Source organism: Chrysochloris asiatica, unplaced genomic scaffold, assembly GCF_000296735.1.
Source record: "Chrysochloris asiatica unplaced genomic scaffold, ChrAsi1.0 scaffold00018, whole genome shotgun sequence".
Lineage (NCBI taxonomy): Eukaryota > Metazoa > Chordata > Mammalia > Afrosoricida > Chrysochloridae > Chrysochloris > Chrysochloris asiatica.
In genome coordinates this window covers 15,610,104-15,626,131 of record NW_006408536.1, presented here as the reverse complement: position 1 = coordinate 15,626,131, position 16,028 = coordinate 15,610,104, and the positions used below count along the sequence as shown (strand labels likewise).

The 16,028-nt window shown below is 42.1% G+C and overlaps 1 protein-coding gene across 1 annotated transcript in view; it reads right to left on the bottom strand.

Moving 5' to 3' along the window:
* Nucleotides 1-16,028, bottom strand: part of SH3KBP1 (SH3-domain kinase binding protein 1) — a 224,528-nt gene that overhangs the window by 118,747 nt on the left and 89,753 nt on the right. The window contains exon 4 of the mRNA XM_006835591.1: nt 8,587-8,694. Coding sequence (XP_006835654.1) covers nt 8,587-8,694 — 108 coding nt within the window. The remainder of the gene's footprint in view (nt 1-8,586; nt 8,695-16,028) is intronic.

Below are 16,028 nucleotides of genomic sequence, written 5' to 3'. Positions count from 1 at the left end.
CACTCTTTCTTCCTAGTCTGTCTTTTGTCTGGAAGCTCATCTGAAACCTGTCCACCATGGGTGACCCTGCTGGTATTTATAATACCGTTTGGTGGAGTACTCCCTGGAAAATCACCTGTGGCCCTTCAGTGCACATGTATATTCCCCGTGCTTGATGCTGCAGAGACTAAGGAGCCCTGGGCACACTTGTGCACCTAGACTGCTAACACCTCCTGACAATCTGAATGTTTTCTCTTATTTAAAAAGTTTTTATTGTGAATTGAGTGATATAGTTTACATGAGAGAACACTGGTTTTGCACTCATCATTTCATTTCAATGATTACAATCTCCTCCATGCATCATCATTCAACAGTATTTGATTCTATTCCCTTTTTTTTTGGGGGGGGAGGGGGAGAGTGATGTACACAATCATTTAAACAACCAAAGGGTACAATCTCCAAGCCTTCCTCATGGCCACCAGCACTCAATCTTTGTCTTTCCATGAGTCTAGAGTCCTCAACAGCTCTATCTCTGCATGTCCTCATCTATGCTTCCATCTATGGTGTCGCTACTTCTCTGGATAGGGTTCCACGTTCAGCTTGTGGTCTTCTCCCTTGATGGTCCTAGGGTCCTCTGTTCCTGGACTGTAAGATTAACTACTCCCCCTTTTTGTTACAAAACGTGTATCATTACAGTTGTGACAGTCGCAATTAGTAATAATAACCATTACTCACTACTGAATCATAGCCCCATCTCCTTTCACCAGACCCATCTAGCCAAGAGAAATCTTATCCTCATCTCATTTCACCAGACCCAGCTAGACAAGATGAAAACTATTCAGGGGAGATTCTTGTAAGCCAGTCACTTCATGCCTTTATAGCCCCCCCCACCTTTTAGGTAGCTAATGTCTAAGTTGCCTGTCCCCATCAACCCTGTGTACAGAGGGGATAGGATTGATCCTTGATGTGAAGACTCCTTCCCTCTCAGTTGGTATTTTGAGCTACTAAATCTGTAAGTGTAGGTCAAGTTCATCAAATTGTAGCAATTTATACTTATTTCCTTTATCAAAATGTTTTATCTTCCTCTAGTCAAGTGATGATCATCAAGCCATCAAAGCTAAGTCAAATTGGTACTATCTTCAAGTTTGGGCATTCTTGTGCATCTCTCCTCACGTCATACCAGCTGGATGCTTTGCTCTCAGCTCTAGCCCTCCATGGCTATGTCCTTGTCCATGGGCTCAGGAGTCCCCAGGTCTCACTACACTTCGGATCAACCAGCCGAAGTAGACTGGAGTTTATGGAACGTGGTTGAACTCAGCCCATATCTTCATTGCTGCCTTTCCCCCTCTTCCACTCACCAGTAGACCAACATGGTTGCCAGCAAGCTTATATGCCTGCTCGTGTATTCCCTTTGAGTTTCAGTCTTGGAGGGGGTTTTTGAACATTTTCTCTTAAAAGAACTAAAGCCGGAGACTATTAAGTCTGGCACTATCTTTGAGGTATTTTTTTAAATGACAGTGAGAAGCTGTTGCTGCTATTCATGAGAGTCCAAGTTGCCTGGTACCCTTCAGTAATTATGACTGAGCATGCAAATTGCTTCATGAAAGCCCTCAGAATACTTAATCTTTTGATTTGGATATTCAATCTTACTGTCAGAGTTTAAAAAAAAAAAATAGCCACTGAATCCTGGTTCTTTAAAAAAAAAAAATGCTTACATAATTGCTCTAAACTATTCACCAAGAGATAGAACAGTGCTCTCTAGAAACATCTGGAGGAAAAATCCCTGAGAACTTGTTGCCTTAGTGAGAATAACCTGCTGTCCCCAAGTAGAGAGATTGCTAGGCATTCCAGATGTCTTATGGTAACCACCTGAATCCACACCCCAGCAGAAAACACAGCAGCGTCTTCTGAATGCTTCACGGATGTCCGCTGAGTCAAGAAGGCTTGGGCTTGACAAACTGCTGTTTGCTGCTGTCTGTTCTCATTGTCACAGATCATCCTCTTTAGTGAGTAAATGAGTGCAACCCGAGCCCCTAGCAAGACAAGATGACATCTGCCTGAAACTGCTGGCAGAATGATGCTTCAGACTCTCATTCACATAGTAATTTTGTGTTAATGATTCTGATCATTTTCACACCATCAACTCAGCAAATGACAGTTGCGTCTCCAGTCACATTGTCATCAACTCACCAATACTCTGGATTTGGCAATAAAGGCTTGTCGTGCCAAGCTGGCTGGCTGGTTTTGTAGGCTGCTGCTGCTGCTGCTGTGAGGTTGATTCTCACTCATGGTGACCCCATGTGTGCAGAGTACAACTGTTGCAGAGAGCATGTTTTTTTAAAAAAGAAAACATTGTGTTTTTGATGAAAACTACACAGGAAATTAGACTCCTATTTGATGATTTTCATATAAATTGTTCAGTGACATTAGTTACATATTTCAAAATGTATCAACATTCTCTTTGTGTTCTGGTTGTACTGTTTCTGCTGCTTTAGTTTTCTTGCCCTCTTATCCTCTCATCTATGCTTTAGAGTAATTATCGACCTTTTGGTCTCATGTTGTTAGGTGCCACCACACAGGTTTAACTCGTAGCAACCCTGTACAGGGTTTGTCAAGAGCAGCTGGTGAGTTTGAGGCTCCGACCTCGTGGTTCTAACCGACCTTATGGTCAAGTGCCTATCCTAAGGCGCCACCCCAGGACTTGTTTTAGTCTCATACAGATGTTTTTTTAATGGAACACCACACTCACAGGGTTTCCAAGGACTCGGACCTTTTGGAAGCAGATCACCAGGCCTACTCTTTGAGGTGTCTCTGGGTGGGCCCAAACCACCAACCCTTCACTAGTAGGCCACTGCCCTACCATTTGTGTCATCTAGAGACTCTGGTATTGGTTTGAAAGCCTAAGACAAACCTACTGCTGTCAAGTGGCCTACAGGGCAGAGTAGAACTGCCTCCGAGGGTTTCCAAAGCTGTAAATCTTTATAGAAACAGACAGCCTCGTCTTTTTCCTATAGAACCACCAACCTTTCAGTTAGCAGCCCAACACTTAACCCACTGGGCCACAAGGGGGGTTAAAACTGGGATCTAATAGTTTTGATTTTCTAAAAATGATACATCATATTATACAAATACTTTTTAGTTGTAGGTACTCCTTTGTCTGACAGGGATTCATTTTTTTACAAATGTTAATAAACCTTATTTAAGGAATTTTACATGTTGTCTTTGATTCAATGTCCCATCACCCTAGGGCATCTACGTTGCTCCAGAGCTAGTATCTTCAAGATAGCCCTGTCACAATTGTCTTTTAGTTGTGCTGCTTTCATCTTCAACCTGAAGAATACACTTCAAACATTTTTGTACCTGGAATTTTTTTCAAATGGTTCATCTCAGACCCATTTTAGGAATCAATAACTGTTCTCAGATATCCTGAGTTGAAATCCCATTCACTCCTGAAATAGAAATTCCATAATCAGGTTCTCGAGAGAGTCCCTTTCTCCATTCTGTCCTATTCTTTAGTCCAGTATTTCTGTCTTTGAAACTTTCTTTCTAATCAATGCAGCATCTTCACTATTACCTTCAATTAAATTGACCTTTTCCTTCTTTGGAAATTCAACTTCCTATGAAGCAATTATCCTCCACCAATCTGCTATCACATTCATCACTGTGTTCAACAGGAGTTGTATCCTCATCTTCACCCACTTCAATAGGTGATACAGATCCATCATCATCTCCGCATTTATATCGACGACAATCAAGGTCTTCTTTTCCTAATCTTCACCAACAGTCATATGTTTCAAAGATTCTTTGAGGTGCTATTCATACTTCAGTTTTTCAATGTTCTTGAAAAATCCTCTTGCAACAGCTTGCTCAAAGGTTAAATTTTTCTCCAAGGAAGTGGGATTCTTCCATTTTCTGATTCTATAAGTTTAATTTTTCATTTTTACCAATTTGTAAACTTCTAGTGTTTCTACTTCCTTTTAGTCTTCCCCTTGGTCATCCTGTTGGTTTATATTTCCTCTTCTTTTTCCATTTCTTTTTCTTAAATCTCAAAAACCACTTTTAAAGTCAATGGTCTTGGTTCCAAATAGGAATCTCTTGCCTGACCATGTTCAGGTAAATGAACGAAGTGTACTTAGAGGTCTTCTTGTCTCAGCTTAGGTGAGGAAGGAATACACTGAGTTTTAAATAAGCTACTACCAGAACATTCAGAGTTATTACTTTGATTCTCAAAGTCCTCAGTAGTAGGTTAAATCAATCACATGTCATTGGGTAGTTGGGAGAATCCATTTTTGAGGTAAATTCTCCAGGCCGTTCCTAAAATCAAATTGCTTTATCCATGACTTTTCACTGCTTTAAAAGGATTAAGTCCTCTTTCCAACTATGCAGAAAAAATCAGGGACTAACTATTGTTTCCCTAAAACTGAGCTTTCTGCTTCTTGGTGGTGGTGGTGGTGGTGTGCTGTGGAGTTAGTGCCAACTCACAGTGACCCTATATAGGGGTTTCCGAAACTGTACATCTTTATGGAAGCAGAACACCTCATCTTTTTCCTGAGGAACAGCTGATAATTTCGAACTGCTGACCTTGAGGTTAGCAGTCCGACTCGTAACCACTGTGCTACCAGAGCTCCCTTCTGCTTCTTAGTGAGAGGTTAAAAGACCCATCGGAGAGATGGTTATAATTGACTGGGTTGGAGAGAAGGCCTTGGGGCCCCAATGAGTGTACATGCTGCAATGAACAAGATAAATACATCTACTCATCACTGACAGCTTCCTGTCATGGTGGAAGTGCTTCCCTTAGTACTTCATAATAGAGCAGAGAGTCTAAGAATCACGGAATCTTTCTTGCCTAAGTGAATTTACAGTTCTTCTAAAATAAGACTGGAAACTAGAAAGCAGGATACCACAAAATAGGCCCATTTGTGAAATGAATGATTCAGATTTTACTTTAGCCTTTAAAACCATTCTGCCTCAATAAGAGCCAATAAGAAGGCAACTTCTAGCAGTGTGCTTGCTGATATTCACTGGGCAAAGGGAGAGGAGGCACAGTGAAGGTCTTGGTGTCAAAGACCTTGAGACACAGGTACTTTTCACCAGCCTCTAAAGTGAGAAGGGTGAACTGGGTAGCTTGGAGACATCCCTCACCTCCATTCACTTGGAAAATTCCCTCCAGAGCATCCTTCTGGAAAAGTATGGCGGGTCTGTCTGGCCCTCCATGTCAGACCTGCTGCCCACCTCACAGACCACGAGGGGAGCAGCAGCTCTAGTATGCACTTGGCACTTCGCATCACCTGGCATGGTGGCCAGCCCAGGGAAAAGTCAGTAATCAATGAACAAACACGAAACATAATTGCTGGACAGCAAAGTGAGAAAAATGTGAGAAATACCATGAAGATTGTGTCATTCTGTGCTCACTTGTCTCTACAATTTTTTTTTATAATCACTGAACTACATCCTAATGGATAGTCATCAAAAGTTGATATATTTAGATTCTCAACGAAGTTCATCAAGACACCAAGATGTGAAGTGATCAGTTGATTTGAAGCAAAAATAAGCAGACTTATTACTTCAGTGGGGCCTTCCCAGATTCACAGTAAGAGTAATTCACATGAATAAGAACTCATGGGAGCACATCCCCAGGTCTTTCCTCCCATGGAGCAGTCTGAACTGACTTCCTTTTGGTTAGCAGTCAAACACTTTACCATTGCACCACCAGGGCTCCCTAGAGATCACAGCCTAGGAAACCTTAGGGAAAGTTCTACTCTGTAAATTTATTATTTCCCTCCTAAAATATGGCTGCAAAGTGGTTATGAGTCAGACTGCTAACCTCAAGATTAGCAGTTTGAAATTACCAGCCGTGGGAGAAAAGATGAGGCTATCTGCTCCTGTAAAGATTTATAGCCTCGGAAACCCTATACAGGGTTGCTATGAGTCAGAACAGACTCCATGGCACACAACTACCACTACTACCACCAAAAACATGGTTAAGAGGCCCTCGTGGCCCACTGGTTTAAGTATCAGACTGCTAACTACAAGGCTGGCAGTTAAAACTCACCAGCTGCTCTTGTGGGATAAATTGAGGCAGTCTGCTTCCGTAAAGATTTCCATTCTTGGAAACCCTATCTACTCTGTCTTATACAGCCATTCAGAGTTGAAATCATGTGCCGTTGAACCGGTTCTGAGTATATAGTATATGGCTGGTGAGTTTGAACCGCAGTGTTGATTTCATTTTTTTTTTTTTTGAGATGTTTATCTTTTTTTATATTTTAATTTTATTGTTGTTAAGCATACACAGAACAAAACATACACCAATTCAAAAGTTTCTACATATACAATTGGGTGACACTGATCACATTTTTTTGAGTTGTGCAACTGTTCCCACCCTCCTTTTCTGAGTTGTTCCTCCCTCATTAACATAAACTCACTGCCCACCTGAGATTCCTAGCTAATCTCTTGAGTTGCTATTATCAACTTGATCCCATATAGACAAACTGAACATTTCTAATAAGCTTCCAGGTGATACTGATGCAGCTAGTCTATGAATCACACTTAAGTGTCCAAGGATCTAGAAAACACCAGGAAACAGGATCCAGATTCTCTAGACCCCAAATTCAGAATCCAAGGGAGAAAAGCAGGTATGGAGCAGAAATTACAACAATACAACAGTAAGTAAGAAACTATGGTTAAAAAATTATTGTTGTTAGGTGCCACAGAGTCGGTTCCAACTCATAGCAACCCTGTATAGGGTTTCCAAGGAGTAGCTGATGGGTTTGAACTGCTGACTTTGTGGTTAGCAGTCCAGTGTTTATCCTACAATGCCACATCAGGAATCCTACAAAATCATAGATAAATTTATTAAACAAAAATATCAAAACGTGAAGTTATTGATTCTCAACATCTCCTCCATCAAAGTCTATGAATACTTCTGAAGGCAGTGTTTTCTTCTCTCCAACCCTTCCCCAAAGAATTCTGCTTCGATTTATACCAAGTGAAAATAGCACTTGGGCATCCTTGAGGGACTCAAATTATGTTCCTTGTTAATGTTCTTTTTAGTTTTTGATGGAAAAAAATTCTGAAATGGCATGATAAGAGTTGTGTGGTAGATGGGGTAATGTTTTCCCCACAAAATCTTGGAGGACAGACCTTGTTACCCTCAAAGAATGAGCAGGTACACTGTCATGATACAAAAAACAAACAAACTTCCTCGGCATTACTTTCCTGTTCTTTCTTACCAATGCAGTTTTCAATATTTTTTTAAAAAATTTCTTCCCTATGTTTGTCCTATGCCCTTTGTGAAAATCCATCAAGATTAGCCCTTTGAATTAAAAAGAAAGAAAGAAAGTCATCACAACCTGAGTTGACCTCTCTGCATTTAATTTAATGGGCCCAGCAGATTGCTTCAGCAGCCAGTTTTGATTGGTTTTGTTTTGAAGTCACCCTAATGAGACTAAGACATGTTTACTATTAGGAAAATTTGTCTGCAGTCAAGCATTGATCGCAGAGACACATGTTTAAACATGTTTAGTTTGGAATGAGCCCATGCATGTATAAACTGGAAGCCTCAGTAGTAATATGTGTCTATTTATCCTCATACAAGAAAGCCTGTATAAAGAGTGTGGCCTTAGACCTCAAACCAATCTAAAAATCTATAAGCATATTTTACGTGTGTGTGTGTGTGAAATGAGTGATAGTTTACATGGAAGAACATCAGCTTTACACTATCATTTCATTGCAGTGATTACAATCTCCTCCGTTTATCATCATTAAACAGTGTTTGCTTTCATTCCCTCTGTTTTTTTTTTCTTTTTTGGGGTGTGTGGGGTATGTGTGGGGAGATGTACACAAAAACACTCAGGAATATATAATAATTTAAACAACCAAAGGGCACTTTCTGCAAGCCTGCCTCCTGGCCGCCAGCACTCAGTTCCTCTCTTTCCATGAGTTTAGAGTCCTCAGCCGCTCCCTCTTTCCATGTCCTCATCTCTGTATAGGCATACTCTTGACAGGTGTGGATACCATCTAGGTTCTTGAACAATGACATCAGCTTATTTAAGCAGTACACACACTTGTTTAGTTTCCTTGGCAACCAATCCCCCAGTATTGTAGCTCTCCTCCCTGCACCTCTGTGGAAATGGTGATGTGTCAAGGTTGGGTTCAACATGGTCCAGAAACAGAGTCCCAATGGGTGGCTATGGAGAGCACCCAGGCCAGTAAAAGTGGGCAAAGAATAAAGAGCTTTGAGGGGCAGAACTGGGTGGATAAGAGTAAACCTCTTACAGTGCAAAGTGCATCTGACTTCTCAATATTTCATATTACAGCTGGAGTTAGGCAGAGATGAACTGGCTTATTTACATACATTATTTTGTGTATTCATGAAACAAACATAAGCCTAGGGATCACTGTTGTCAATTGACAGATGAAGAAATAGAGGCACATGGAGGTGAATGGACTTATTCAGAACCACACACCAGGTATAGGACAGAGGAGAGCTAGGATCTGGTCCATCTAACTCAAATGTGAATACTCTTAAATGTTACACCCAAGTCTCTTCACAGAAGCCAAAATTCTAACAGCAACTGGAGCACGAAGATCAAAACTACACACACTTACATTGCCTTCCTTTTCAAAGTCCGGCGGGAGTAACTTCACGAAATTATCAGGGAACACGCCTCGTCTGCCATTGAGCTCTCCTTCCCACCAGCCTATGTCGATGCAGTCCTAGGGAATAGGAGAACAGAGAGTTAGAAATGGGGTGAGCACTTTCCAGAGGATCTTAAGGTTGCTATGAGTCAGAATCACCCCACAGTATACAAACCATCCAGAGAGGTCCAACATCACTTTTGAGAAAATGGAGGCTCTTTCCTTGAGGAAAGGAAGAAACTATCAATGTGACATCCATTACTAAGACTAAACACACACCCCAACATCAGAAAGGAGAACAAAAGCTTAAGTGTGTTGGAACTGCTGGCTGGGATGAAACACCAAATGCTACCGAGGCAAAGCAATAAGGTTTTTGTTTTGTTTTAATTTATTTTAAAGATAAGAGGATGCACATTTTCTTAGTTTTAATTTTACTGAAATAAAATTATTACATTGATTGCAAATGTGGCTTGGAAAATACAGCATGCAGAAATGTCCTCTTTGATTAGCCTGTCACAAAGCTTGCCGAAAGTAAAACGGGCTTTGCAACAGCCAAGTGACAAAAAAAAAAATAAAATAAATAAAATAAAATATCACACTTCCAGCAAGCTATGAATCCACTGGTCTCCTCGACCTTCTGCTTCGTATATTGATGGAGCACAGGTGCCACCAGGAAAAGTCCTTCCCCCACCTAGTACAACTTAGTGTTTGCTTACAAAATGAATGGATAAATCTATCTATTCTTCCCAATCAAATCTGCTTCACTTTGAATACTCCCTGCTCTATTCACTCATCAAATGTTTACTGAGCACCTACTTTGTGCAAGCCACCAGGTCAGGAGTCAGAGAGAGAGAAGTGAGTAAGATTGGCAATAGTCCGGCCGATGTAGACCTCTCATTATGGGCTTAATGGCTGTATGGTTCTCCTGGGCATTCAACCTCACACCACAAAACATCTTCTACATTTTTGATTCCCCAACCACTGATTCCAACTTGATTCCAACTCCTAATGACACTGTATGACAGAGTAGAACTGCCCCATGGGTTTTGGAAGACTGTAATCTTTACAGAAGTTGACTGCCACATCTTTCTCTTGTGGAAAGGCTGGTGGATTCCACGACCTATTGGTTAGCAGCCCAGTACTTGAACCACTGTACCACCAGAGCTCCTATTCACTTGATTGTTATTGTTAGGTATCGTCAAGTCAGTTCCAACTCATAGTGATCCTACACACAACAGAATAAAACACTGTTTCGTCCTGTGCCATCCTCACAATTGATGCTGTGTTTGAGCCTGTTGCTGCAACCACTGCATCAATCCATCTTGTTGATGGTCTTCCTCTTTTTCACTGACCTTCTAATTAACAAATGCTGTCCTTCTCCGCTTGGCTCTACATGCTCTACTTTTTCTACACTAGCACTTGCCCTCTTTGCCCAATTCTACTTCTATTACCCCAACCTAGGTTTGTCAGGCCTACTGGAATTCTTCTCACTTGGCATCTCTTCCTGCCCAGTGTAAATACAACACACACACTGCTGTCAAGTACAGCGCCCTTGAGTACAAATCCACTCCTTGGACTTATGATCAACAATTTCGAGCTGAAATAGAAAACAAGCGAAGGCTTTCCAAAAACTGCTAGCAATACAGTGGAGTTTTAAAAGTTACCTCTGGAGCAGGATGATGATGAAGGAAGTGAGGAAGTCATGCTCAGGGCTCATGGAGAGCTATTGGTGGGTCTGGCACCAATGGGACTGGGCTGGGCTCAGGTAGTGAAGGCCCCTTGATACCTGCCCCTACAGGGCCACAGCTTATGTGACTCACCAACTAGTCCTTGCAAGATCAGAAATTTCAGCAAGATGAACATAACTGTCTCGGTTATATCTGTGCTACACCTTTAGCACATGGTACAATGCCCGATACAGTATTTGCGGAATCAATAAAACTCTAACCGTGAGTTGTATGATCTCCTGCAGGGTAAGACTTTGATTACTACAGGTCAAAGCAGCCTCTTTTTACTTTGTTGTTGTTGTTGTTAAGCGTTGTTGAGCTAGTTCCGATCCACAGCGACCCTGTATAGGGTTTCCAAGGAGCAGCTGGTGAGCTTGTATCGCCAGCCTTGAAGTTCAAATTGACTTTGAAGTCCAGCGCATTAACCCACAGCACCACACCAAGACTGCTTACACATTAGCCAACAGTTGAAGCAAAAAGAACTAGATTCATTACTTCAGGGGCCTTACCAGATCCGCAGGTTTTTCCTACCATGGAGCAGTCTGAACTGATGTCTTTTTGGTTAGCAGTCAAACACTTCCGATGTGAGATGATACAAATGTTGTCAACAATACCAAAGTAATGGATGAAGGCAGTTGGGGATAGAATTTCTTTACTTCTTTTATCCTTAGAAATTAAGTCTCTCAATTCAGAAGGCTCTGCTTCCAAGGAAATGTCTGACACTAGTTTTACTCCTCTTTTCTTGGCTGTGTCCTTCTCATCTTCAAAATCCAACTTAAAGATTACTTTTAGGAAGGTGACTGTAATGAACACTTTACCTTTTCTCTAATACTCAGCATGGTATTAATTTGCACTCCATGATATTCGCAATTCAATAAATCAATAAATCTGTTTACTACAGGTTGTGTTCTTTCACCATACTTATTTAACCTGTATGCTGAGCAAATAATACGAGAAGCTGGGTTCAATGAAGAAAAACGTGGAGTCAGGATTGGAGGAAAACTCATTAACAACCTGCAATATGCAGATGATACAACCTTGCTTGCTGAAAGTGAAGAGGACTTAAAACATTTACTGATGAAGATCAAAGAGCACAGCTTTCAGTATAGATTGCATCTAAATGTCAGGAAAACAAAAATCCTCACCACTGGACCAATAAACAACATTCTTATCATCAATGGAGAAAAGATTGACGTTGCCAAGGACTTCATTCTTCTTGGATCAACTATCAACATTCGCGGAAGCAGTAGTCAAGAGATCAGATGACGTATTGCATTAGGCAAATATGCTGCATAGGAACTTTTTAAAGTGTTGAAGAGCAGAGATGTCAGCTTGAGGACTAAGGTGCGCCTGATCCAAGCCATGGTATTTTCAATAACCTTATATGGATGTGAAAGCTGGACAGTGAATAAGGAAGATCGTAGAAGAATTGATGCCTTTGAGTTGTGGTGTTGGAGGAGAATACTAAAAGTGCCATGGACTGCCAAAAGAACCAATAGATTCTGTTTTGGAAGAAGTGCAGCCAGAGTGCTCCTTGGAGGCCAGGATGATGGCTAAGCTTCATCTCTCATACTTTGGACATATTGTCAGGAGGGAACAGTCGCTGGGTCAGAGAAAAAGAGGAAGACCCCCAACGAGATGGCTCGACCAGGTGGCATCACTGATGGCATCAAGTGTGGCAGCGGTAGTGAGGTTGGCCCAGGATCAGACATTGTTTCGTTCTGCTGTGCATGGGGTTGCTATGAGTTGGTTCCGACTCGATGGCACCTGACAACAACAACTGCAGAATAGATTTAAATTCCTTCTTTAAGTACTGCAGTGCTTCCAGACTCAGAAAGACTTAGAAGAAAGGCCTAGAAACAGAGTCACTTCTGAAAATCAGTCAGTGAAAATCCAATGGCTCACAGGCACATGACAGGGCAGCATTTTGTTTCATCGTACATAGGATCACTATGAGTCAGGGAATAACATGACAGATGCTAACAGCAGCAGCAAAGGCACAGAACATTAAACCTGTGAAGAGCATGGTCCCTAGCCCTAGAGAGCTTTGAGATTTATAAAGAAAGACAGACACACAATATTATACCAGGTCCATTTTGGTAAGAGGTATCAACCAAGTCCTCTGGTACCAGAGAGGAGAGGGCCATTAATGGCTTTCAAAATCATCTTAAATCTTTTCATGTGTAAAGCTGTTGCTTATTTGAGGACTGGACCTCCTACATTTGTTTCAGATGGTCTGGTAGAGAAACTAAAGGCACTCCAATACTGTTTAGTACTACATTTCTTTCAAATGCTTTTCTTTAAACTTTCTAAATGTTAGCCTTAAGCAAGCAGTAATCCAAGAACCAATGTAATGATGCCTTTCTACTTCTGTGTGTAAGAAAAACAATAAAGAAAATTTTAATAAGCAAAAGCACATCCAGAATAACATTAGAACTTATGTACCCCTACAGGGGGAAAGTGCATAATGACATTAGATGCATTATATCGCCCATCAGTGGTGACTGGCTTGGATCTACATGTTGCTTCTGAAGCAAAACACTAACAATGCTAATCACCACATAATTCAAAGTAAAAGAGGGAGAGGGCAAGGGGAGAACACAGTATGTCTATTTGTTCTTATTGGCAGACAAAGAAACACAGGCTCATGGATAAGAGAAGCACATTCAAAGAGAAACTGCCAGTAATGATTTGGAATATTAGGAGAAGCAAAAAATGATACCCACTGTAGGCAGAAAATGGTGGAAGGGTCAGGATACCTGGGATGAGCTGGCCATCTACATAGAACCTAGTTTTTCTTTTGTTTTCCCTTAGCAATAGAAGTGAAAATAAAATGAGAAGTGAAAATAGGTCTTCTTCAACAAACCAGAAAACAAAGCTAGCCTTTGGATGGCAGAGATGAGAAAATGATTAATATGAGGGCTGTACTTCCAAAAGTGTAAAATAGTAGCAAGTTCAATTTGTCTACTGAGGATCTAAAATGTGCAGGATAGGAAAGGAATTCAGAGGAAAAGAGAAAACCATCTTATCCTCATGGGGCTTCCAAGCTCACAGCCTAGTGGGTGAGGCAAACACAATGAATCAGTATCTTCCACAAACACCAACAAGATGGCTGGACTAGATTAAAAAAGAAATGGGATCAAGAGAGGCTGGCCACCTAGAAGGACAAATCCCCAGTCAATGGGAAAGGCCAAGGGGAGGCTCACTGGGAGTGGAGGGAAGAAAAGGGGAAGATGGAAAGCTACAGTCAAGGAAGATAATATTCCAGAACTGGAGCTTAGAGTGAAGGCAGTGCTTGGCTCTCAGGAGGATCCCAACAAATGTCTACTGAACAGTGACTGTGAGACAAGATGGCACCCATAAGTGACAGGGGCAAGTGTTTAATGACCTGTGAGGCCAGAATATCAGCAGAGCGGAAATGGGTGTCCCCTAGGAGGCTAGCAGGAGCTGATACCATTGAGAAAGGAGGCAGTGTGGTCAAGACACTGGATGATTTTAGGGTAACCATATCATGTATTCCTAAACCTAGGGCACTACTAATAATTACACCCGGACCACAGGTGTAACCCAAGACAATGGTCACACTACTGGATTTTCAGACGCCAGTAAGGAAGAGGAAAGGGTACTGTGGGCAGGCAGGGTTTGCAGCAGCAAAGAGTAAAAGCTTATCATGCAGATGAAAGTGTACAGACAAAAGCTGATCAGAAATAAGCTTTATTTGCATGAAAGCAGAGGACTCATACTTGCACCCCATCAAAAGGATGAAAAAATGTTATTTCTGACACTGAATGTCTACCCTTCTATGATCAAATTCTCAAAACAACTGAAATTAAAAATATTTTTTTTCTGCATAAGATAAATGATGTTTCCTTTTAAAGTAAAGAACACACAGAACCTTAAGATGTGCCATAGTCTAGCCTCTCCTTTGGGCGCTATCCAGTGATCTGTTCTCTGTTAGCATGCCACCTCCCAATCTTACAAGCCCATTCGTTACTCTGCCTGACACATCTGTGCACAACTTGACAAGGGCAGGACAGGAAAGCAATTCAGAGGAAAAGTATCATCTTATTTTCATGGGGTCCCCAAGCTTACAGCCTAGTGGGAGAGGAAAACACAGTGAATCAGTTATCTTCCAGAAACACCAGCAAGAGGGCTAGATTGGATTAAAAAAGAAATGGGACCAAGAGAGGCTAGCCACCTACAAGGACAGCACAAGGCAATGGGAAAGGCCAAGGGCAGGCTCACTGGGAAATGGGGAGAAATGGAAAACTGTGGTAAAGGAATATAATATTTCAGAATTGAAGCTTAGAGTGAAGGCACTGCTTAATACAATTTGGTTCATCTGATCTTTCAGCGGCCCACAAGTGTCACAAACTGCCTGCCTGGTTCTTGGTTTCCTGACGTACACAGAAGGCTGAGAATTGTAAAGAGTGACACAGAGACTGGTTGGGGTGGTTGTCGTCATTACTGAGTCCCTGTGGGACAAATGTAGCCAGAATGCTTCTTCATTAAGCTCACATGGCATTCATCTTATGACTCAGCACCATCATTTGGTGCAGATGAGCCACTCCTAGTCCCTGCTGCCTTGAGGGACACCACCTGGCAGTGGCTCACACACTTGGGGGAGGGGACATGGAAGGACTGATGCCAAGGTCCCATGGTATATCTGAGGAGGGAGGCCCTTTCCAGACCTCACATTGTGCCTGTCCCCTTGGTTCTACCTGAGAGATCTCAGGTACTCCACAAAGCTACCATGTCAGGGACCAGCTGAGTGTGACTCCCTGACACATGGCCTGTCAGCATAGACAGGGCCAGCAACTAAGACAGTGTTACCAGGGAACCTGGGGGTGCCCACCTCTAGTTTGAAATCTTTTGTGTGTGTGTGTGTGTGTGTGTGTGATTCTGTGAAAAGTGTTGTAGTTTTTATTTTTATTTTAGTTTTTATTGTGAGGTTTACATGGGAGAACTTCAGCTTTACACTCATCCTATCGTATTTCGTTTCATGGCAATGATTACAATCCCCTCCATGCATCATCAAATAACCAAAGCGTACACCACACAGGCCTGCCCTCTAGCCGCCAGCACACAGCTCTTCTCCCTCCCTGAGTCCAGTGTCCCCAGCCGCTCTATCTGTCCATGTCATCATCTCTGTCTCCATCCCTGGCCTCATTGCCTCTCTGGGTAGGGTTCCACTCTCCGTTCTTCTCACTTGATGGTCCCAAGGACCTCTGCTCCTGGGCTGCAAAATCAATTGCTCTCCTTCTTTTGTCAAAAAACATCTACCTCTATATTTCCTACCCTCACAGTCAGTCCTGATGGCAATTATTCACTATTGTACCATAAGAGTCTTATCCCCATTTCCTTTCGCCAGCCCAGTCCCAACCGATTGGAAATCATTCAGTGGTGATTCTACCTTCCCCTGCCCCGTCTGGAACTAGGCTCCCTCTTGAAAGCTTGTAAGCCAGTCACTTCTTGCCTTTATAGCACCCCACCCAGCCCCATTTTGGGGAGCCAATGTCTACATTGCCCATCCCTGTAAACCCTGTGTACAGAGGGGGTGGGAGTAATCCTCACTGTAAAGATTTGTTTCCTTTTTTGAGCTACTACATCCATAAGTATGAGGAGCTCTGGTAGCGTAGTGGTTACGAATCGGGCTGTGAACCACAAGGTCAGCAGTTCAAAACT